The sequence below is a fragment of the Hipposideros armiger genome, unplaced genomic scaffold, assembly GCF_001890085.2.
Source record: "Hipposideros armiger isolate ML-2016 unplaced genomic scaffold, ASM189008v1 scaffold_185, whole genome shotgun sequence".
Lineage (NCBI taxonomy): Eukaryota > Metazoa > Chordata > Mammalia > Chiroptera > Hipposideridae > Hipposideros > Hipposideros armiger.
Window position 1 is genome coordinate 398,634 of NW_017731535.1, and position 24,777 is coordinate 423,410.

At 45.2% G+C, this 24,777-nt stretch overlaps 1 protein-coding gene across 1 annotated transcript in view; it reads right to left on the reverse strand.

Annotated features, from left to right (window-relative positions):
* The window catches only part of CSMD1 (CUB and Sushi multiple domains 1), a 1,699,370-nt gene that overhangs the window by 398,420 nt on the left and 1,276,173 nt on the right, over positions 1 to 24,777 (reverse strand). Inside the window, exon 12 of the mRNA XM_019652695.1 lies at positions 12,413 to 12,525. Coding sequence (XP_019508240.1) covers positions 12,413 to 12,525 — 113 coding nt within the window. The remainder of the gene's footprint in view (positions 1 to 12,412; positions 12,526 to 24,777) is intronic.

Sequence of the window (24,777 nt, forward strand, 5' to 3'; positions counted from 1 at the left end):
GAGAGAGAGAGAGAGAGAGAGAAATCAAAAGAGAGAAGGGGAGATGGGGGGAAAGAAAGAGGAAGGAGCAATTTTCTTTTTTTGTTTTTTGTTTAGCTGAGCCATCCTGCCACCTGTTGGCAGCTCAGCGGCAGCTCAGCTCGGGCTGGGAATCGAACCGCTGTTGCTCAGAGCTCCAACTCTTGAGTGAGCTTTTAACCAATGGAGCCACTCGGCCAGCCTGCAATTTTCTTAAACACCATGGAAAGCAGTCAGCAAAGTGCATACTTTGGGAAATTCTACAGCTCAACTGAACATCTTCCTTTTACAAAGAAATTATAACAACAAAAAAAGAGACGGAATAAAAGTATAAATTAAGATACTTCCAATATCATCAACTAATCACAATCCCAAAACAATGACTTTTTAATAATTTCAGTACTTAAAGCATATTAGAATGATGGAGAAGAAAAGCTTGTTTGCGTGTCATGTGGGTCTCTGGTGGGTGAAAATGTGGTTTTTCTGATGGCCGTAAGGGCACTGATGTATGCTGAGTAGTGGCTATATTCTGGAGACTGTCATACATGCACGGCCGTCCGTCATCGCCTTACTTATTCTCACAATGGCCCTACAAGGTTGATGGAATGGTGGTGTCCATTTCACAGACGGTTCTCAGAAAGAGGAAACAAATCCCAACAGAGATAACTTAAGCACACAGCTCAGAACAGGTGACGCTGAGGCCCTAGCGCTCCAATTCTCCAATATTCACAGCTCTTCCCCCTACGCTTTTTTTTTTTCCTTCTAATGGAGCGAAGCCCTCGGGGGAGTGAGGATGATGAATCTGAATCTGTATGTCACACAGCGCAGAAGAGAAAGCCTGCAGACAGGGGATCGGTTGGGAGACAGTTGCAATAATCGAAGTGGAAATGCATTTGAAGTGGTGAGGATGGGGGAAAGAAGGTCACATAACAAGTCAGGGTTTCTGATTTATTTTAATAAAATCTGCAAGAATAAGAACAAAACTATGCTAATAGGAAAAGGATAAAACTTTGAGGAAAGACAAAAAAACCCCACAACAGAAGAGCAATGTCAACTGAGAGATTATATCCTTGAACAGAAGAGGATAATTCAACTTCATAGTTACAGAAAGAGCAAAAACATAAAGTTTAGATCCATCACTTTGAGTTTAAAGCATATTGTGCATGGAGGAAATGTGAAATGGCTGCTTGTTCTGAGCACACCAGTGGGAGCAAGGAATGTAATGGAAAATCAAAAATACTGTCCAAGACCTGGATTGATAATTATATTTTTGACAAGAAAGGGAAAAGTTTTGAAAGATAACAGTAAAGTTGGAATGGACTGAAAACTAATTTGAAAAGTTTGTTGTAATGGAATTGACGGTGAGAATGGGAACAGCCACAGCCTTAGGGAAGAAAAGGAAAAAGGGACTCGGGGATTGTGCATGTGCTTCTGAAGCATTATGAGACCATGGAGGAGAAAGTGCCCAGAATCAAAGCCACTTGCAATCGCATTGCACGAGCTATTATAACACCAGCTTTCTTTCCTCTCCAGAGAACACCCCTTCAGGTAAAAGGCAGATTTATCTAGACTGTTTACAAAACACACAATGTAATTACAGCCTCTAACTGAGGACCCTTTTAGAGACTTTAATGCGCTTTCGTATCCATTTATGCAATTTATCTGGACAAAACCCCAGTTATCCTTATCCCTACTTCACAGGTAAGGAGGCCAGCGGTCAGAGGGCTAGTGATGAGCTCATGGCCATACTGGGTTCTAAAATCAGTCTAGGTTAAAACGCTGTTACTCATAGCTTAAACTCTGTTTACAAATGGATTGCTCCAATGAAGGCTTTGAGCAGTGTAGACAAAAGCAAAGTCATGTAAGAAATCTGGTTAGAATAAAAAATCTTGCAAAAAGTAAAATAAAAGAAACAGGAAAATATGCCATTTAAAAAATTATTTTGTAGTACAAAAGTACATAGGAGATAATCTAGAATTTGGAATGCTGGCAGCTACTAGATAAAACTACTAGTTAGAAATACAAACGTGCGTGGTGCGTTGCACTCAAGTCTTCAGCTCCAAATTCTAGCTGATAACCTTAGCAAACCTTCTAACTTGAAGGGCGTGTGGAACAACCACAGCACTGAAGGGACGGAAGAAAGGAAAGATTAGCTGTCTGCACAGAATGGCTTGCTAGGAAGAGAGTTGCAGATGTAAAGAATAAAAAAAAAATTGGTAAAGTGAGAGTTCATGTACAGGATGGTAGACAATTCTTAATAAAGTTAAAATGCTGCATAACATCAGCTGTGGTATTTTTAGCACCTCATTACTAAAAGGATTTAGAAAACATCAAAAGAGCAATAGAAATGATCAAAGCACCTCAGGCACTGATAAAAGATGAAAGGATCTCAACAGAGAAGAAAAATGATGTGCAGATGGCCTCCACGTCTATCAAACGCAAATCAGTGAAAAACGGCCGCATATTTTCTCAAGGCACAATTTCAATATAGCTAAATATTATTTTAATGAAAGAAAAATGGTAATTTTGTCAGTGGCGATGAAGAGCTGAACCCCAGAAAAAGGAAATGGGGTGAACAAGAGAATAAAAGGGAGGTGCTTAGGTTCTGCCCAAAGGGAAGGCACACCTGGTGACAAGGCGGAAAATGCGGTGCAGGGCAGCGGGGCGCCCATCGCAAAGGGCGGGGACCATGCTCAGCAGCTGGCCTGGGGCACTGCGGGCGATGGGAACCCCGTTCATGGAGGAGATCGCGACGCTGAGGTTCCTGGAGGAGCGCGCCCTGAACACCGACCGGGTCCTCTGGCCTCCGTAAGATTTGTTTCTTTGCGGCTCAGGCCTTCCTGAGGAATCTGGTCTGCGCTGCCTGTGCCGTTTCAGGGGAGCCCCAGCCAGGCAGCCTTGCCTCCCATCCTGCCTCGGCAGTGACAGGCGCCGTGCAGACGTCCATCAGAGCTGCAGGCCCCTGGGCATGGCCACTCAGCCATTCTGGGGACCGGTCAGTTGGACGGACGCACAGACACTGTCTTCAGTCTTGGTTTTCTGAGGCCGTGGGCTGTAAGAACCGCATAAGCTCAGAGAAGCTGAAAGGCTTTTTTTGTCATAAGCAGAGACCCTCTCTCAGAACGAAGCCACAAGAAGGGAACGCGCTGCTGGGAGACTGAGCCCTGGTGGTGTCGCCCGAACCCCCTGTAGCTGGTCAAATGTGAGTCTCTTAACAGCAACTAACAGTTTTTTGTTTGTTTGTTTTGGGTTTTAATAATAGAGACAGAATTGAAAAAGCTTGAAAGCTAATAGAGTCCATCGTGAGGAAAAAACCCCCAAAAAACCAAAAACCAAGAAAAGCATATTGGTGTCTGCTGGTGGCGGCATCTTGCTAACAGGGTAAGGGGACCGACTGGTCAGCAGTCCGCCCTGGACAAGTGGTCCACCCCCCTTTTTCTGGGGTTGGGGGCAGGAAGGAGAGGTGGGTGCACATGAAGATAGCGACGGAGGAGGGGAGATGAATAGCCCTTGTTTCTTTAGCCCAGAGATGTCCCCCTGAAGTTTAGGGGAAGCGGTTTGCAGAGACTTAAGTCGTGAAGGCTTGTCATGGCTGTTACGTCCATGAGTCCCAAGTAAAGGGAGAGAGGCAGCACCTCAGCAGTCCGAGCTCCCAGTGGGGCAGGTGGCGACCTGCATACCCACAGCAGGCGGGGCTCCGGCCGGCAGAGGCCTGGCTCTGCGCCCAGGGCCAGTGAGTCATTGTGGAGCCTGGGGACTTCGGGCCCTCCCTGCTGACTGCCTCGGGCACGTTTTTAAAAGACATGGCTTTGTGGACAAACTTCCCAACTCGCTGCTCATGTTGGATGGATTGCTCTGTTCTACTAACATGAATAGACCACATTCCCCAGAAGGAAGAGGCAGGACATGCGGTGACAACGGTGTGTGTAAACAGGGCTCCGACGCGTGTCAGGAGCAGGCAGAGGAGTTTGCATAAAATGGAGCCACGTAAGCGCACGCACACTCCTCACCTCCCCTCCCCCACGAGGGTCCACCCTGCAGAGGCCGCGTCCAAGACTCAACGCAATCACACTCTGTGGCTGCTTTAAGCAATTAGGGGGGAAATGTTTCCAATGATTTGCTTTAAGGTGGTAGAAATCTGAAGAATTTTAGATGGAAGTTGAATTGAAATGGCCTTATTTTGAAAAAATAGTTAAGACAGGCTGAATTCAGGTTCTTTGCTGTTAACGCACTTGAAGTCTAGCCAGGGACACCCTCCCCATGCTCACTGTTCTCGCAGGGCCCTGCCCCTGCGCCCGTGCGTCACGCGGTGACATACAGGGGTTGCTTCGTCCATCACACTGAACCTCAGGGTCCTCAACACCTGAGGATACACTGAGCTGAGGAAGGGAACCTTCCCTTTCTGATTCTGTCTCTTCTCTACAGCAAAGAGCAGACAAAATAATTCACATGGGAACAGAACACATCATATTTGAAGCCTTAGGCTGGAAAGTTTCAAACTATTTCCAACATTCAGAACTTCAGAAAGCCCTGTTGCTGTGGCCCAGGACTGATGGGGTGCCCTGCAGGTGAGCTCTCTAATGGAGAGGAAAGTCGGGGGGCTGGTGGCTCAGGAGCCCGAGCTTCCCTGGGGAGCTGCCGGATTTAGGAGAACCGCTGGGATTCCATTTTCCCCCCCCCGCCCGGACCTCCCCCCTTAATTCGAGGACGCACACTTTCACACCCGCACGACTGACCGGCATCCTCCTGCGCTGAACGTCTGGGTCCCTCCTCACCCCGTCCGCCTGGGCGCCCACATGGTGCCCATCCAGGGTTTTCCTTGCCAGAGGGAAGCGCCTCGCCTCCTGCTCGCAGTCACGGCCGGGATCAGCCTCCCTGGACCCCAGTCTTCACAGAGCCGGGGTTCCCTTTCCCAGAGCTGCGCGAGGAGCCTGCACCTGACTGAGCCCGACTCCCATCAGAGGTGACGCTCAGGAGGCTAGAGGAATTCAGACCCCAATGCAAGCCCGGCCTCCTGGCTAAGGCTCTGGGGCTGTGCCTCCTGGGGCCGCGGTCCCACCGCCTTGCAGACCTTTCCACCCCCAGACGAGCAGCGTGGCTCCCACTAGCGCTTGCCTTTATGGCTCTCTTATTGCACAGACCCCCTTTCTTCTCACTCCCAGTTCCCGACTGAAAAGCAGAAGGAAAACCGAAAAAAAAAAAAGAGTTATGCATGCTGGTATGTTAAAAATATCGAAGAAAGAATGCATTTGAGCTGAGTGATAAAGATGAAGAACTACAAGTCACGGAAGGACACTCCTGGCTTAGAAAATGAGTGAAGGTATGAAGAGTAAAGAAATGCAGGATGTATTTAGAGCAAAGAGCCGTTCTGCTTATAACTTTGAAATCAGAAATGCTAAATGTGATCCATTTTTAAATTAACAAAATTTAGTAATCCCCACAAGGACTCTGTTGAGATCACTGAAAACTCTAAAAGAAACGAACATGGAAGGGAAAAATGCAGACGGGGCTGGAAATGGAAGGACAAAGATAAAAAACCTTTAAGTAAAAGTGGACCCCTTTGTTTCTGACTCTGGAGTTAAGTGCAGGTGTCCGAGAACGTGGGGACATTCTGACAGCCACTCACATGCATGGAAAGGCAGGAAGACAGCACACGCGGTTAGAATAAAACAGAAGCTTCATTTCGCTCACAGGCTAACACATAATCCAGAGGTGCACGTGGCTGGTTTCAAAGATTCCACAACCTCTTTGGTCATTCGAAACTACTGTCCACTGTTTCCAGCAGCGGAGATGGGAAGGGCCCCACTGCACCTTGAATTACGCCCCCTGTGTGGTGCCCGTGGGAGCCTCGTGCCACAGGACGAGCTAGCAAGCAGGGAGATATCATATCTGTGTGGGCAATTGCCCTGCTCGTGAGGAAGAAAGAGGCAGAAACAGAAGAGACGGTGGCACCCAGGGGTGCACCTTGCCCACATGTGATCAAGGACAAGGACAGTGGCTGTGCATGAGAAAAGCATGGCGATCACGCTCCGAGACCCTCAGGGCTGTGGTCTGGGTCTCTCTGCCACCTAAGCTACCTGGACCCGCAGAGAGCGAGTGGGAGAGAGGGCCTTCCATGGAGAGGAGTGTGGCCAGGAGTCAGGAGTCTGTGTTCTAAGTTCTCCCAGGAAGCCAGACCAGTCAGAGTCTTGGAGAAGCAGTTGCCAGGGGTGGAGAATGGATGGTGGGGCGTGGGGCACCGTCGGAAACCCCGTGAAGACCCGCCCAGACGTCCTCTTCAGGCCCCAGGCACGTCCGTCCGTCCCCTCAGCAGCTGGGAGCTCCAGGCTGCACCCTCCTCAGGACTCGCCTCAGACAGGGCTGTGCCCTCTGCTGCCCACTGTTCTGTGCCCACGACAATGGTTAATGGTACCAAGGCCAGCCTTCTTGCTTCAATTTCGGGGAGCTCTGGAGGGCCATCCCAGCCCCAGAACTTTCTGTGGGATCAGCAAGGGCACTCCACATCGTGCACACTGTCCACCTTCTCCCTCCTGCTGTCCCCCCAGGTGTCCCCCAGGGCCTTCCCCAGCACCCCTCTCTCCACCTCCGAGTAAGCTCCCAGCACAGGATAAGGGCGCAGATTTAAGTCAGGCCCATAAACATTTCAGATCCACGTTAGATACAAGAGCATATCTACTGTGAGAAGGAAGTGCGCTTACAAATGCTTGGCGACATTCCACTGCGAAGTGAACAGCGTTAAAACGAAAGGTTACTCGCGGCCGTTCCACGCAGCTCTGCCCGCTGTGATTCACACGGGCACTTTCCTGCCTGGCTTTGTCTGAGGAGCTTGTCAGCTTCACACCACCAAGCCTGGGCTCCCTCCCTTTCTACACGGACCAGCGAGCTTTCAGCCATTCAGTGGCCACACGTCACCCCCCTCAGTCCACTTAGGCCCCTTTAAATATGTGCAATGGCCCCAAGAATGCTGAGGCTCTGGGACAAGCAGCAGCAGCAAACCCAGCCACACAGGCAGGGACATGCTGTGGGGTCCGGGAGCTCCAGGGACACAGCATCTGGGAGGCTGATGAGATGGATAATCGATAGATAAATCTGTCTGTCTATCTGTCATCTATCTACCTGCCTGCCTGCCTACCTACCTACCTATCATCTATCTTCTATCTATCTGTCTGTCTGCCTATCATCTATCTATATCTATCATCTATCTGTCTATCTATCTTCTATCTTCTATCTGTATCTATCTATCTATCTATCTATCTATCTATCTATCTATCTATCATCTACCTAAAAACACTGATTTGTTATCAGGAATGGGCTTGCACATCTGAGACAGAATTTCAGGCCCACGACAGCCAGTGAGATAGTTCCTGTCTGAGTCCACAGGCCTGCGCAGCAGGAGAAGAACCAATGGTGGAAGTTCAAGTCCAAATCTGAGTCCAAAGACTCAGTTTTGATGACCAGGGTTTCATCTCCAAGGTTGGCAGGCAGAGAGGGAAACTCTTCACGCGGCCTGTTGTTCTAGTCAGGACTTCGCCTGGTTCGATGCGGCCCGCCCGCACTGGAAGGGCCATCTGCTCTATTCTGCCCACTGACTCGAATGCTCGCCTCATCGGGGACCCCGTCACAGACACACCCAGAACATGGCTGACCAAATGTCTGCGCGCCAGTCATGTTGACTCGAAAAAAAATCACCATCACAAGTGTCTCAAGGACTGCACGACATTGGTTTTGTCACCAGTGACGGCGAGGAGAAGCGCCGTGTGTGGACTGGCGCCTCCGGCTCTGACTCCTCAGGGAGGCGGCACCCTCGGCTGAAGGCTGGCATGCCCGACCCGTCTCTGCTCCCTCCCGTTAGCAGTGTGTTCACAGGGCACAGGCGACAACTCGGTTCTCGGAAGAAACAGTCACGCTGAACTCAAATGATTTTACTGAAATCATTCTCAGCATGAGCCCCTAAGAGGTCTCCTTTGGCTGCACAGCAGCACATCGCTGGGGACAGTTCCCTTCATTTACCCCCCGCTAAGATTTAAATAGCTATGGCCCATTTTGCCAAACACAGTTCCTGAAAAGGCAGCTCATCGGCACATGTGGTGAGCTCTGCAGAATGTTGTTTCTGCGACACATGACATAGCGTCAGCCCACGTCACTGCAGGCATAGAGGCCACACGAATGCAGAGCCACAAACAACACAAACTCGCAGGCGCGTGTACCAATGTCCGGGCACTGAGCCTGCTTGCCAGCCCCCCTAGTGCTGGAGGGGACAGTGTCGGGAGCGGGTCCCCTGGCACTGAGGACGGGACTGTCCCCGTCTTTTCCAGGGAATCAAAACATGACGCACGTTCCACTTTAAACGTGCACAATCTCAAGCTCTGTTACATTATTACAATATTTAACAAGAATTCTGCTGAATTGTTAAATGGAAGATTGTACAAATACAATTTTGGGATCCTTGGTAGTTATTTTTGTAACTTAATGATAGGAATTAAAAAAATAAAGTGGAGAAACTATGCACTAAGAAAGTTAGCTTCCATATGTATGTTCTGATTCCTGCTGTACATATGAATTATACACATGATTTATATATTATGTGTGTTCGTGTTATATATACTACATGATATTTATACAACGTATTGTATATGTTTGGTCTCATACTGTTCGGTTAATAGTTGGATAGCATTGCATTATACAGGTGAACCATAATTATTTACATCATTTTTTTTACCTTTTAGGTTTTTGAATAGATTATTTTGATTAAATATTTTCATGGGTAAGAAGGTTTTAAACAAACAAATCTCACCTTCCTCCCATCACTTTCTCAAACAATTAACATACCTCCTTAAAGACTTCTCATTTTTTAAAGTTCACATAATACTTTTTCTGATTATTTTCTTATGGCAAATTATTAGTTAGCATTCTCTCTCTCTCTCTCTCTCTCGCTCGCTCGCTCGCTCGCTCGCTCCATGCATATATACATATATCAAGCAAGATACTTCATTTATACTAGTTTCTGATTCCCCCCACTGCTCCGGAGCCATCGGCAGGGAGCCTGTTCGTATTTCAGCCTCCGAGCTTTTCTCTGCTCTCCCTCCCACACCCTCAGGCAGTTCCCTCAGCTCCTTGGCCCTGTCGCTGAAACACAAACTTCTTTAGAAGACTAAATTAACTGAAGGTACTTGGTAGGCATCTTGGTGGGGGAGGGGAGGGCAAGACAGGTGACTATCTCTGAGGGTCCGAGATGGGAGAAACAAACACAGTGAACAGGAAACCCCGGCGCCCAGGACTGGGAGGCTGCGTGAGAGGTCCACAGGTGGCTGGTGTGGACCCAAGGTTCTCCCTCGTCTGTCCCCACGGTGTCCCTTCAACATGGCTGTGTGTGCCTGAGGCGGGGAGGCTGCCAGCAGAGGAGCCACTAGGAAACTTCAGTGAGGCGCACCAGGGCCCGAAGTCTCAGAGGCCACGACGTCTCAGTCAGGAAGTGTGATCCAAAGCCTTGGGGACCCCAAAATGTGTTATACCCCCTACAACACTCAGGGAATTCCCAATGTTGTTTTGTCAAAAAAATAATATACGGCCTTGAATTGGCAATCTCTCCAGGATCAATGACCATCTGTTTTCATGGCATCTTAAGTTGTAGCTACTGATAGACTATTGAGACTATGAACAAAGTACTAATCAAGAGTCAGACAGAATTATAATTAATGCTGTATAGTCATTCACACTGTAATATAACACTTGGGAGAATATTTCTATTTTAACTGAGAACCCTCAGACCCTCCGACAGGGAAGGGCTCACATCTAAGAATGATACTCGCCTCTCCAGTGTCCACACCACTGTTAGGTGTGTCTTCACGTGCTGGAGTCGATTACTGCCGTGTGCCCTGTTGGGAAGCGTTTGGTATTTCACTGATGCTTTCAGATTCTACCAAAGGCACAGCATGCATCGGTCCTGCTTTACTCACGCTTTCTGGAGTGACTGCACTGTGCAGTCATGTAGAAGCTCAATTAAAGGTCAAGTCTGAAAATCCAAACGCCAGGAAGTCCTCAGCGATTATCTATGTATTCTAGTCCTCACCTTTGAATGGGGTGTAAATACTGTATTGTGTTGTAGCATCTCTGAGTAAGAAGAGTCATTAGTCTCCACCCTACCCTGTTTCCAGCAAGGGGACACGGGTCGCTTTGTCAGTAAAGACACGCCCGTGGGGCCCACTCCTCAGTGCAGGGCTTTTCCCGCTGCAGTTCCTTCGGCTCACAGCTCGCAGCCAGGACGCGCTGTGCTGACCCACTGAACTGAGGACACCATCGCCCGGTGGGCTTGCTGTTTTGAGGTCGGCAGATGCTTTTCAATTATCTGCCTCATGGGCTTGATACGCGATGACTTCCTGTTATATCCTTTCAGCTCCTGGATACTCTACACACTTGGAAAGTAACAGCATGGTGTGTCTTGACTCAAATTCACGAATTGAAGCAAAGTAAAATCCCGACTCTCGGGTTTCTGATCCCCACCTGCACTGCACTCGTCCAGCAGTGGAAGATGTAAATGAGCTCACTAATGAATGACCGAACCAGTGAGATCCTTTGCAAGCTGCTTCCGAGGAGAATCCAAACAACAGGCGCACACAGACAATTAGCAGCACTGAAATGAAGTCGCTAATAGATGCAAAGTCGCCAATATCCCCAGGGCAACAATCCATTGGCTCCTGCAGGTAAATCCTTTTGTGTGTCAGAGGTCAGGAATCACCTGCATCACTGTCAGTTTTCTAGGACTTTCTGAGCAGTGACAAAGCTCAAGGACAACAAGGGACACAGCCCATCACAGAACTGGGTAACCAGGAAGAGTCTACCGGCCACTAAAAGGTTACCAAGGAATATATATATATTTTTGTCCAGGTCCATTTCATAATTTTTCCTGACAATAACAAATTAATTATTTTTTTTCTAACAGTGCCCCTACAGTAAAACAATCCAAATAACATAATCACCATTTCAATTACAGTACTTTGTAATTTGTTAGTTGCTTAGAATTTTGAAACTTTAGTTATGGATAGTATCGAAAATTTTGGAAATTTAGATTATGTGAAACATACATTTATTTTTTTTTTATTTTGAATATCCACTGTATATTTTCTTAGGTTATAGTTTATAAATAGAAGTTTCTTTTCAATAAGATTATTTTGTATGTTAGTAAAAATATCTGGATGGGTTTAAAAATGTAATTTCCTGGTTATTTTGATAATGTAACTATCAGTCCATAGGCATTTGTAAGATGTATGAGAATGATCCTGAAATGGTTTCTCACGGTGATAGCCTCAACTCAAGATGATATAGGATCTCTTCAATCTTGTTGAAAACGACTGCAAATTAGTTGTGACTGAGTCTTTAAGTGGTTGGGAGTGTCTAATAGCAGGACATGTCACTGGTTTCCCAAAAGACGCCTCGGGTACCTGAGGGAAGGCTGGATTGAGCACAGGCCGCCACCTATAAGGGCACATGGGTCACACAGCTGCGTCCCATGTCTCAAGCCAATGCCTGAGTCGAGAGCATGATACTTGGAAGTGGCTTGGAAGAGATTACAAATAAAGGTCATTTCAGGTGCATTATGTCATTCTTTGCACTTCTGTTTACCTTTTGAAATTTTCTATGATGATAAAAAGTTTTTCAAAATAGCAGTCCACATGCTAAGGTTAAAGATACCTATTTCCTAGGAGATCCCCTGGAAGAAACAACAGGGGCGGCCACATGGCGGGGACGTATCTGAGCTGCCCCACACTGAGCTGCCCCACACAGCGCTGCGCAGCGGCTGCTGCACACGCACCCGAGGTGCGTCGCGTCTCTGAGGACAGCCCTTCTCCAGAGCCACGGGAACTCCTAACTCCCGGCCGAGCCCGTCTTCTCCCGCACAAGTCAGGACTCAGTAGTGTCCTCTCCACTTCCTGTCCATTTCCGTCCTCCAAAAAACAACCCCCCAGCCGGACGCGAGTATGTACACAGTAAACCTGAACTGAATCGGTGCCATTCAGGTTCATGCTCTGTTCACAACCCGTTTCCCTTACTTCTAAGCATAACGACCCCTCCCAGGAAAGCAAGAAGTGCCAAGACGCATAAGGAGGCACGCGTTTCATAGATGACGTTAACTTCCTGTCACCTCTACTCTGACATAATAACGGCAGACATCACGATAAGCCAAGCTTTCAAAAATTTAAAACATCTCCTTCGTAAAAACAAAACAAAACGAAACACAAGAGCTATAAGTAGGACTTGAAGGAAATTAGGAATATCCATCCCTGTTTAAAACACTGCTCCGACTTGTCAATTTTCTTTACATTTAACACACTGAGCAGGGTCCATGCCCTTGAGAGACGTGCTAGCTTTAAATGTGTCAGGTGTGTTCCGGCCATACCTTGGTAAACAGCTTTAAATCCAGGTGAGGCAATGCTGTCGTCAGACTGTAGGTGCAGCCACATCTGGTTGCTCATACTCACGATGAGGTCAGGGACGCTGGACCCAGTGAGTCTGTGCAGAAGAGAAACGTTAAAACATTATTTAAGGCACTGTTATCTCTACCTTGAGTGCGGGACTTGTTACTTAAACAAAGGAGCCAGATAGAGATACATAGAGAGATAGATAGAGAGATAGACAGATGAACAGATATATGTATCTATATATAGATATCTATATATCTATGTATCTATATCTATTTATCTATCTATCTATTTAGAGAGCACAATAGCCTCCTTCAAAGAATCAACAGTCATGTGTACCTTACATTCCTATTTGAACCTCCATATCGCTTAGGTTTTACAGTAGTTATTCTATCCTATATCTGCAAATTTGTAGGTTTAATTTTAGAAATTGACTTAGGGTAACCAACCATCCCATTCTTCTGAAACTGTGGGACATCTTCTAGAGCAGGCCTTTCTGTGCTAAAGCTGGGATGGTTCTGGAAAAATGGGTAGTGTTAGAGTTCATAGCTATGGCTGTATAGCTACACGACATCACACTGTCACCATGAAAACTCCTCTAAGCTGGTAAACTTCTGGTCCAGTCTGGATAGCACGTACTTTACCACAAAATCTCTTAAATATATATTCTAGGAGGGAATAGTATTCAGCACAAAAAGAAATGAGCTCTCAAGCTACGACAAGACATGGACAAACCTTACATACATGTGACTGAGTGACAGAAGCCCATCTGAAAAGGCTGCACACTGTGTGAACCCAACTCTATGACATTCTGGGAGAGGCACAACTATGGGGGCAGTGACAGATCAGTGGTTGCCAGGGGCTGTGGGGAGGGGTGAACAGGTGGAGCTCAGGGGACGTTTAGGGCAGTGAGACCCCTCTGTGTGACACTGTGATGGTGAGTACAGGTCATTACACATCTGTACAAACTCACACAAGGAGCGACACCAAGAGTGACCTGATGTGAACTGTGGACTCTGGGTGATGACGTGTCAGGGTAAGCTCATCAGTTGTCACAAATGTCCCATCTGGGAGGAAGCTGACAGTGGGGGAGGCTGTGGGTGTGGGGGGCAGAGATATGTGGGAAATCTCTGTACCTTCCCCTCAATTTTGCTCTGAACCTAAAACGACTCTAAAAAATAAAGTTTGAACATGCATATAGGTGACCAAAGGTAACCACACATTAAGAGAAGGCCGACCGGAACAGCACTGGTAGCTGATGTAGATTTGGCAAATCGACTGAACTGTCCCCTGCATGTCAGCATGCAGGTCCCACCAGATGGGAGCTTCGATAAAGCAATCATCGCGTCGTCACAACACAAGCACACAGCCCTGCTGTCAGCCAGTGCAGACAAACACTGGATCCACTGGCTGAACTCAACATGCTGACAGAAAGGCACACGCCTTTAGGAAATAGGAAAAGTGGAAGAAAAAATCAGTTCAGCCAAAAGTAATGTCTCTAATAAAACAGGAAGCTTTGCTTTCAGCGAAGTGGTTTTGGGGGGATACGAACACACTGTTCGCCCCATCAATCACACCGTTTGTCCGTCAATGCAACATTCTCACCTTTGGTGGAACCCGACACCTCATTTTCTGAAGGCAGATGAATGACAGTCACTATTTTGTTACTTCAAAGTGTGAAGTAACTCATGCAATGTTACATACAAATTGAAACAAAGGAAGTATTTCAGTGAGTGATATGCAGTCACAAAATATGCATTTCTTTCTGAAGAATTTTTCTTTGTTGGATAGACTGGAGGTTTTATTTGCTTGTTTGATTTAAAGTAATATTTTTGTCTTCCCTAAGCATACATCTTATTGAAGTATATCATACCCCAAAGTGCATGGATCGTAAATGTCTACTGTCACTGTTGAGTTTGACTTATGATTATAAAGCTGTAACATTTAGTCCTTACAAGAAATGTCTTTTTCTAGGCTTTTACTTTCAATTATCCTATGTCTGCATATTACATATTTGCCTCTTATAAGCATCATAGACTTGTTTTACATTATTTTTAGTCAATTTATTTTAATTATATTATTTTCATCTAATCAGAGTTTTGCCTTTTCTTTAGGATATAATCAATCATAAATTAAAGTTAATTTTTCTTCATTTACCCTTTTTTGATTGGTCCATCATTTTTTTTAAGGTTATTTTTTTAAATTGGGGAATTGGGGGATGGGAACAGTGCTGGGGAATTGGGGGAAGGGGAACAGACAAGTTGCTGTCCTTTTGTTCTTCAGTCTAATTGTGGAGGACATTGCTTCACTGCCCAAGTTGGCACCATCATTGCGCTCTTCCCGGGTGAGGCAGATCAGTCACCGGTTACTGGACGGCCGCTCACTGTGGCTGCTGGCCACTCACGCTGGCTGCTGGCTACACACGGTAGCCCATGGCAACCCACTGCCACAGGGGCTGCAGCCTATGCCGTCGCCGGCGATTCATGGCAGCCCAGCTCCAGGTTGAGCTGTTGTTCAGCATCTTAGCTGTGGAGGGCAGTGTCACTGGCCCTCATATGTGGGATCCGAACCGGGGCCCTCTGGCGTCCCAAGCCAGCTCTTAACCATCGCACCACTTGCCAGCCCTGGTCCATTATTTTTAATTACCCTTTTATCTAATTGCTTGTTTCTTTTCCAGCACTTCAAAGATGCTGTTCTGTTGTCTTACTACCACTGCTTTTTACGTTGAGAAGATGTCCATCAGTCTACTTGCCCTTTTGAAACTAGCGTTCCTTTGCTTCTGCTGCTTTAAGATCTTTTCTTGCCGTATTTTTCAGAAGATTTCTCACAAAGTGCCAGGGTAAAGTTCCCTGTATTATGCTGACTGGCTGGTAGAATTTCTTCACTCTTTATCTTGGTGTCTGTTATCAGAATTGGAAAATGACTGGTGATTATGTCTTCAAATATTGATTACGCCCCATTTTCTCTTTCTTCTGCAATTCCAACTACACACATATATTCGATACGTACATTTTTTTCTGCTTCCGTTTGAATATTTTCTACTAGGCTATCTCCAGTTCAAACCATATATACTGAGTTCTTTACTGCAAATATATTTTTCAATTTCTACATTTCCATTTGATTTGTTGTTATATATACAGTTTTCTGGCAAAACTCTTGGTCATTTTATTTATTTTCTTAAACATATGAATCACGATGAATTATCAAAGTCCCTAAGTATCTACAGGGGTTTCCTGACACACCAGTGTAAACCGGCCCCATGAATGGAGGGCGAGTCTTCTTTCTTCCCCTTTTCAGCATTTCCGACAGCAGCTCCGCGGGCCCTCACTGCTGTCCGCTCCCCACTTGCACTCAAAGCTCAGTTAAAGCCCTGTGACTTTGGGGCCATGAGGAAGTCCATGCCAGCCCACTGCTGGTCCTGTCTGTCGTCTCCCTTCCTGCCATCCTCTGTGTTGACATCTCTCCCCATGGGGGATCTCGGAGTCCACTCGCCCTTGCTACTTTCAACCCAGTGACGTCCCCTCCCGTCCGCTTTCCACACGGGCACTGCTGGGCACACCTCATAATCTACATCTCAGGCTCTGAGCCCCTCTCTGACATGTCCACGGGTTTACAGGCCATCTGCCAGCATCCTCGGAAACCTACTCTTCGAACCCCTGGGGACTCTCTAACTGCTTTTCCTAGTTTCGGGGAGCCTGGCTCTTCCCAAGACTATGCCCAGGGGAGCTTGGCTCCCCCACACGCCCCTACCCTGGGGGCGTGGCTTCTCCCCATGTCTGTGGGGAGCGGGATGTGGCTGGTACTCTGGCACATTCACCGCCCCAGCAGTGCTCCTGTTCTTTGCAAGTCCTTCCCATCTTAGCATCTGTCTGACCAACACAACAACCCAGTCCGAATGGGTTGGAGATGTGAGCAGATGGAAGTGGGTGAAGAATTTGTGATTTGGACGAATGTGTATTTATGGTCTCTAGACTCCAGCCAGACACGCAACACCCCACGTGTTCCTGCATCACGGTCGGCATGTATTCCCTGGGCCACTTCCACCAGCGACTGTCCCTCACCGTCTCCATTTTCCTGAGGCTGCTTCCAAACGCTTATTTCTCATGATATCAGCAGATACGTTCATTCATAAATATATGAAGGGAAAAAAGACACACTTAAGGTCTTCAGTGCATGAAGCCCCTGCCTGAGTCTCCCTGAATGTCCGATACCACCAACCACCCAGTCAGTAGGAGGACAGGTCTCAGTCGCTGCCCTCACCTGCCTGTCTCTCCCGACCAACCCCTTCATCAACACATCACACAAACTGCCTCTCCAGTCACTCTCCCCCCCCGCCTCCCGTCTCAGCCCCGCTGCCTGGTCTGAGCTCTATTCACTGATTACCTCACACCAACACCACTGACGTCACCTCCCAACTCAGCAGCCTGACCGGGGCATCTCCCTCCCAGGCATTTGATTGAATTTTAACTTGTTCAAAACCTTAACTAAAGTGTAGAAAACGTTCATACGCTGGAAAGACTTAGACTGTCTGGTTAACACTTCCAGTGTGTCTCTGAGTGCAAACATTTGAATTTCTCATATTTCTGGGCTGAATCTTGCTTGAATTCTGTCTGAGGTTGGTCTGCTGGTTCCCACACCATTAATAAAGCTGTACACGGCTACACAACATGCAGAGAGTCTTCAATCAAAACCAAACTAGGGGGAGCGTGTTACTCCAGTTTCAGGATTTAGGCTCGCTACCTATTTGACTGCTACATTTATGAAAAGGATTGTAGGATGGCTTGTGACAACCGAGTATTTGAAAATTAATGATTTTATATTTTTGAAAGTTACTTGAAAATAAAGTATTTTGTGGGGTTTTTTAATTAAAAATTATTTTGTCATTATTTAAATTAAAGTAGATACTTTCCGTTTGGCACCTCTCTCATGTTCCCGGAAATATTTTAATTAGCTAGCACTCGTAAATGATTTGCATAAAACAAGGAAACAAGTGTTACCAGTTCGCTTTGAGACTGCTTATCTGTTTAAAACAGGATTTTTTCTTCAATAATTTGTAACTAAAATAGATTCTGGTTTTGATAAAACACTTTAACAGGCATCATAACACACGTTTTAATTGCTTTCTGTAACACAGCTTCATTTTCTCCCAAATTGACTCTACAGTATATCCTGTTTTGATTTAAACTGAAAGCTAAACTTATTCTAATGAAACACTAAGTAATTTGGTTCATCTGTTAGAAAACTATAATATACTTTGTTTTGGGAGAAAAGCCATTATATGTGGGGTGTCTGGCCCTACCTCGCCCTGTGTCTCGGTGTTGGGATTCTTAACAAGCCCACACACCTTATGCACCAACCTCGCTGGCCTTTCTAGCCAGTCTCCCAAAATATTGGCATTTCCCGGCTTCCAGGTTTGTGGCAAGGACTGAAATCACTGCCTGGGGTCCATTCTTCCTGGATAGCAACTAAGAGTTCCTGAAGACTCTGAAGGATCTCACTGGGCGTTTCTGAACTCCTTTAGGCAATGTGAGTGCCTTCGTCTGCAGGTGAACACGGGCCCTTCCCTTTAGGCAAGCGTATTACAGGTGTGCACTCCAGCTTCCGCTCCCTCCAAGCCCGGAACCCCCTTGAGTGAACGCTTATGTCTCTTGGTCTTTTATCCCCAGACTCTGGGCATATGACATGCAAAAGTTTTTGAATAAATGCATAAATTATTAATTTATATTTTCATTTATGCATTTATTCAAAAAGTGCCTGTTTAAATTTATAGGAATAGTTTTAAATAAGGGTGCAAATCTTTGCTTTATCTTAGCATACCAAAGACTTGGCATCTGGGGTTCTGTTATAGCTGTGTCATTAATTCATCCCATTATCTCAGCTAAATTTTTTTACCTCTATGCCAGTTCCCTTACCAGTGAAATAATGGTATTAAATTATCGTAAAGGACTTATTCAGATCTAAAATTCCATTATCTTTTCAGTAGATTTCAGTGAAGATGGAGCTGCCTTGCATTCAGTGGTTTCAGATGTCTTGCTACAGTCAGTATTAATGTTGAATTGAAATCAGGAGTATTTTGGGTGTAATTTCCGGTGTGTTCAGTGATTTACCCAAAAGGAAGCAAATGACCTTTGATTATGGACTTTCTCCTTTCCTACAATCAGGGCACATCGCACTGAGAGAGTGTCTAGACTCTGTCTCAGGAGAACTGGTCAGTGTTCTCTAAAGGCTAATCGCCCCATACGATGCAGTAACCTTAAGATGTCTGGCTGCTGGTAATATCAGTATGTGCGAGAGATCTCACTTCTGAGCAGCTCTTCTCTTTGGCCCTGGCTAACATGTTCCACAGCTGTATCCACCTGTACATCAAACGTGTTTGCTAGAAGGGGCAGCTAAACGGAACTGACTCCTGTATCCCATGTAACGCCTGTGTGAGTCCTGTGTTGCGGGGTCAGAGTCTGTTTCTTGCTGTGTCTGATTAGAACTCCCTGGTGGGAACACACCACAGGTTCCCTGTTCACCTGTTACAGGACACTTACATTGTTTCCACTTTTTATTTTATTTTATTTCTTTTGCAATTGTGAATTGAGTTACTATAAACATTCACGTAGGGTACATTTTATTTCTCTAGGGTAATTACCTAGGAGTGGGACTGCTAGATCACATACGTGAATATTTAACTTCGTTTGAAACTGCCAACCTGTTTTCCAGAATTGCTGTACCATTTTACATCCCCATTTACTGTCTCAAAGATGACATGAGTATAATTCTATTTATGTGATAGTCTCAAAACTAAAATGATGGGATGGAGACTGGAACAGGGGTTCAGGGGTTAGGGTGAAAGAAGATATGACTACAAAGTTATATCAGGTGGCGGGGGCAGAACTGTTGTGTATCCTGACTCAGTGGTGGCTGTAAAAATCTATACATGTATTAATGACTGTAGCTCTGTACACCAAAAGCTTCTGTTTTACTGTATGCATATTAAATAAAAACTTGAAGATAAAAAACAAACAAAAAACCCTAACTGAGCATACCACAAAGCTATCAAAAATTGAAATTGAAGTAATATAACACATGGAATAAGTTACACCTCCATTCTACAGGCAGTTATCTGAGAGGAAAGTGTGTGAAACCTTTAAAATACTCATTTCAATTGTAAATTGGGCAATCAAAAAGCAAATGCTACTTCTAAGTTAAACATTAGCCTAAAAATGACCTATTTTAAGTGGTTATAGTTAACATCCTTAAATCTCATAAATTCTGCAGAAAGTGCAGAAAATGCACTGCTATTTAAAATTCATGTTTTAGTTGGCCATTTGCCTTAATTGGGTTGATACAGTGTGAGCTTGAGATTCACATGGAGGAGTTAGGACACAGTATGTGGTCTGTTCTGGCACCTGGGCGGAACCATTCTTCTCAGGGTGGAGTGAAACATATTGAAGGGGATTCAGAGATGCTCTGGTGAGACCCTGCCTAAAAGCTGGCAGACAGAGCTGCCGCCAGAGCATGGCCAACTCGGTCATTCAACAACCCAGGACGGAAGGAAGTCAACTCCGGTCAGCACTGCGATCTCTGGCTGTGCACAAACTTAAACGCCGTGCTGACCAGGCCCTGGGAGCACAAGAGAGCCGAGGCAGCGCTGATGGTGTTAAAGGCTCTCCGTGCTCCCACCACCTGCTGGGCTCCTACCACATGGGCGTCACACCGGGTGTGTCTGTTTCCATGGCAGGTGCCAGCACACGGAAAGGAGCAGGAGGAGGGGCAGGCTCTGACTTATAAATCGAGCTGACTCTGAGAACTCACTCAGGCAGTGCCTTACAGAATAAATTGTCATGCTATCTGGCATAAGGTCAACCCGGGAGATCACCTGTACATATGCTGAAGTTGATGCGACTTCCCCATTGTCATCAATATGACATCGACAAATGCGCGTTTCATTCAACTGTGAGACTGTCCACTGGGCTGGAATCCATTCCAGCTGGCAGCATAGGAGATGCTGTGAGTTACACAGTTGCAACCTCTACGTTAAATTCACTAAACACCACCAGAGTTAAAAGTCTTTCTATGTGGAATCTTATGAAAAAAAATCTAAGGGCCGGTCGAGTGGCTCAGTTGGTTAAGAGCTCGCTCAAGAGTGTGAGCTCTGAGCAACAGCGATTGGATTCCTGGCCCGAGCTGAGTTGCCGCTGAGCTGCCAACAAGTGGCAGGATGGCTCAGCTAAAAAAAAAAAGAAAAAAAAATCTAATCCTAACCTTTTATCTTCTGGTCAAAGAAAGAAAACGCTGACTGGGGCCCAAAGCAAAGTTACTGTACAGATGTCAGAGTGCAGCCAGATGGCTGAAAAGCCCGTCTGGACATGAGGTTTTTTTCATTCCCTTCCCCACTGGGCATGGTATGAACCCTGGAAATGGCACAGAGAGGACCAGAAGAGGACTCTGAAGGGGATGAAGGGAGGCAGGCTTGTGTGGGACCGCAGGACCTGAGAAACAGCACTGGGAGAGATGTCCTATGTGTTCCCACAAACAGACCACCCGACGTGGTGCTTCCAGACCCCTGACCAGGCCACAGAAGGCTCCAGGTGGGCTTATTACCCTCTGAGATGCAAAGGGTGCCCCTCTCACAACAGCAGCCAGCAAGAGGCCTGATGAAAGAGCCCCGGCACCGATGTGTGTCTGGGGAAGGTCTCGTCTTACTCGGGGGCCTGGGACTCTCCTTTCTGAGGAAAGGTACTGAGGCAGCCGTCCTGTGACAGGAAGCCGCCACACCAGTGACCCAGCTCAGGAAAGCTCTGTCTCTGCAGATCGCAGGCTGAGATCCCCTCCCCATCCTGAGACACAGGCAGAGGGGGTTGAGGGGATAAAGGTGAGATGGGGAAGGGGAGTACTGGTGGGGGGGGGTCCCACCAACCCCTCTCCACATGCCCCACTGATACCAGGTTAAGCACGCACGCCAAGAAAATGTATTAAAGCCTTCAATAACTAACCTGTAATCGGAACCCCAGCTCATAAAAACTGACCAAGAACTTCATGCTACTCCTTATCAGGGTGACTGCCTATTAAAGTAAGAGATTATATCGTACCCAGCATGTCCTAACATGACAGACATAATAGCCAGAACACATTCATCATACTAAGAGCCCAGAAAAATCACAACTTGAACATGAAAAGACAATCACCTGACAACACCTAAAAAGAAATCAATGTTGGAATTACCCGACAAGGATTCTAAAGCAGCCATCACGAAAATGCTTCAACAATCAAATGAAAAAAATAAAATAAAAATCTCAGAAAAGAAAGAGAAGTTATAAAAACAGAACTAGATGGAAATTATACAATGAAAAAGAACTTAAAAATAGCTGGATGGGCTTAAAGTAGAGTGGGTTGGTGTGATGATATCAGCTGAATGTGAGAACAGATCAGTAGAATTCCCCTACACTGAAAAACAGAGAAAAAAATAGACTAAAAAGAATGTGAACAAACCTGCAGCGACCTGCAGGACAAAAACCAAAGATCCAACCTTCTTGTCATCAGAACCCCAGAAGGAAAGAAAGACAGTGGGGCTGAAAGGGTGTTTGGAAAAATAATTTGGAGAGTTTTCTAAAAAATAATGGGAAGACACATTAACCTATAGTTCTAAGTAACTGAATAAACCTCAAACAGGATAAACTCAGACAACTTTATGCCAAGACACGTCTAATTAAACATTGAAAACTAAAGACAAAGAACACACTCTTGAAAACAGCCAGAGAGAAATGACACCTTATTTATAGGAAAATGCCCATATGACGTCACTCATATGGGGAACATAAAACTGAAAGCAACAAAAGAACAAGACAAAGAAACAAAAACTCACAGACACAGAAAACAATTTAGTGGCTGCCAGAGAGTAAGGGGTGGGGGTGGTAGATGAGGATAAAGGGGCTCAAATATATGGTGATGGAAGGAAAACTGACTCTGGGTGGTGAATATACAATGCAACATACATTGGGTTGTCAGAAAAGTCATGACATATTTTTTCTATGTTTTTCATTGCAAAAATGTGTCATGACTTTTCCAACAACCCAATACATGATGTACTACAGAAATACACACTTGAAACCTATGTAATTTTACTAACCAATAAACTTAAATTTTTTTTTAATGTTAGTGATTTCCTATCTGACACCATGGAGGCCAGAAAAAGTGTCATAAAATTTTTCAAGTCTTGAAAGAAAAGAACTCTCAACCACAATTTCTATATCCAGTGAAAGTATTCTTCAAAAATAAAGGAAAAACACTCAAAGAATTTGTTGTTAATAGCCTAACTTAATGACTGGCTAAATGATTCTTTTAAAGTTCTTTGAAAGGAAAGAAATAATAATGAGGGCCGGCCGAGTGGCGCGATGGTTAAGAACTCGCTTGGGATGCCAGAGGGCCCCGGTTTGGATCCCACATATGAGGGCCAGTGACACTGCCCTCCGCAGCTGAGATGCTGAACAACAGCTCAACCTGGAGCTGGGCTGCTGTGGGTTGCCATGGGCTACCGTGTGTGGCCAGCAGCCAGCATGAGCGGCCAGCAGCCGCAGTGAGCGGCCGTCCAGAAGCCGGCGACTGATCTGCCTCGCCAGAGAAGAGCGCAATGATGGTGCCAACTTGGGCCAGTGAAGCAACATCCTCGACAACTAGATTGAAGAACAAAACGACAGCAACTTGTCTGTTCCCCTTCCCCCAACTCCCCAGCACTGTTCCCCTCCCCCCAATTCCCCAATTAAAAAAAAAAATCTTTAAAAAAAAAAAAAAAGAAAGAAATAATAATGAGAGGAACTTGAAGCATTGGGGAGGAAGTAGGAACAAAGAATAAGGCAAAAATATGGCAATATAAAGTATATTATTCTTCCATAATGAGTTCTATGAATCATTCAATGATGGGAACAAAAATTTTAAGACCTGATACTTAAGACAATGGTATTTAACAGTTGGGACCTAAATGGAAGTGAGGATTCCATACTTCATTCAAAGTGGTAAATGCTGATATGAGCTGTAGTAGGATGAATAATGGCCACATCATATGATGAAATAAGAAATGATTCACCAGGAAGACAAAAAAGTCCTACATGTGTACACACCAAATATCAGAGCTTCAAAACACATGAAGTAAAACCTAAAGAGTTGAGAGGAGAAACAGACAAACCCACAAGTACATTTGAGAACTTCAACAGCCCCCACGCCCTTTTTTAGCACCCAGACGGAATAAGCTAGAATAGAGAAATATGAATAATACCATCAACCAATAGGATCTCGTTGACTCCATGCAGCAAGAGTAGAAGGCATGTGTTTTCTAAGCACGTATGAAACATTCACCAAGGTCCTGGGACAGAAAATAGACCTGAACACGTTTAAAGGAATTGAAATGATACTGCATGTATTCTCTAACCATAATGAAATCAAACTAGAAACTATTAACAAAAAGGCAACAGAAAAATTTCTAAACATGTGAAAATTAAAGAACACAGTTTTAAATAATCCATGATCCAAAGAGGAAGTCTCAAGTGACACAAACAAACAAAATACATAGGACTAAATTAAAATGAGAACAAAAGCATGTTGCCTGCAGCTAAAGCAGAGCCAAGAGGAAACTTTATAGTACTAAATGACTGTATTAGACAGGAGGAAAGGTATAAAATAATCACCTACTTCAAAAAACTACAAAAAGTAGAGCAATATAAACCCACAGCAAACAGGAGGAAGAGTATGATAAAGACCAGGAATCAACAAAATGCAAATAAAAGCAATAGGGAAAAAAGCAATTTCTTCTAAAAATCAATATAATTGATAAACTTCTAAGAAGAGAGAGAGAAAGAGATTACCAATATCAGGAATAAAATAGTGGATATTACTACTTATGTTATTAAATATAAGTAGTAATTACTACAGATTCACTAGTCATTAAAAATATTATAACATGTATTATGAACAACTTTAGACTCATAATTTAGACAGTTATTAAAAATAGACTGATTCCTTGAAAGCCACAAACTACCAACAGTCAACCAAGATGAACGAGACAATCTGCATAGCCCTATAACTATGATATAAATTGATGCTTTGTAATTAAAAATTTCCCACAAAATACACCTATAGACCTAGATGGTTTCACTGGAGAATTCTACCAATATTTTATATAGAAAAATTAACACAAAGTTTTCATAAACTCTTTCAGAAAATAACAAAGGAAAAAGTCCTTCCTAACTCATTTAGGATGGCCAGTGTTAATCTGATACCCCAATCACAGCAAGACAGGGAGGGAGGGAGGGAGGGAGGGAAGGAAGGAAGGAAGGAAGGAAGGAAGGAAGGAAGGAAGGAA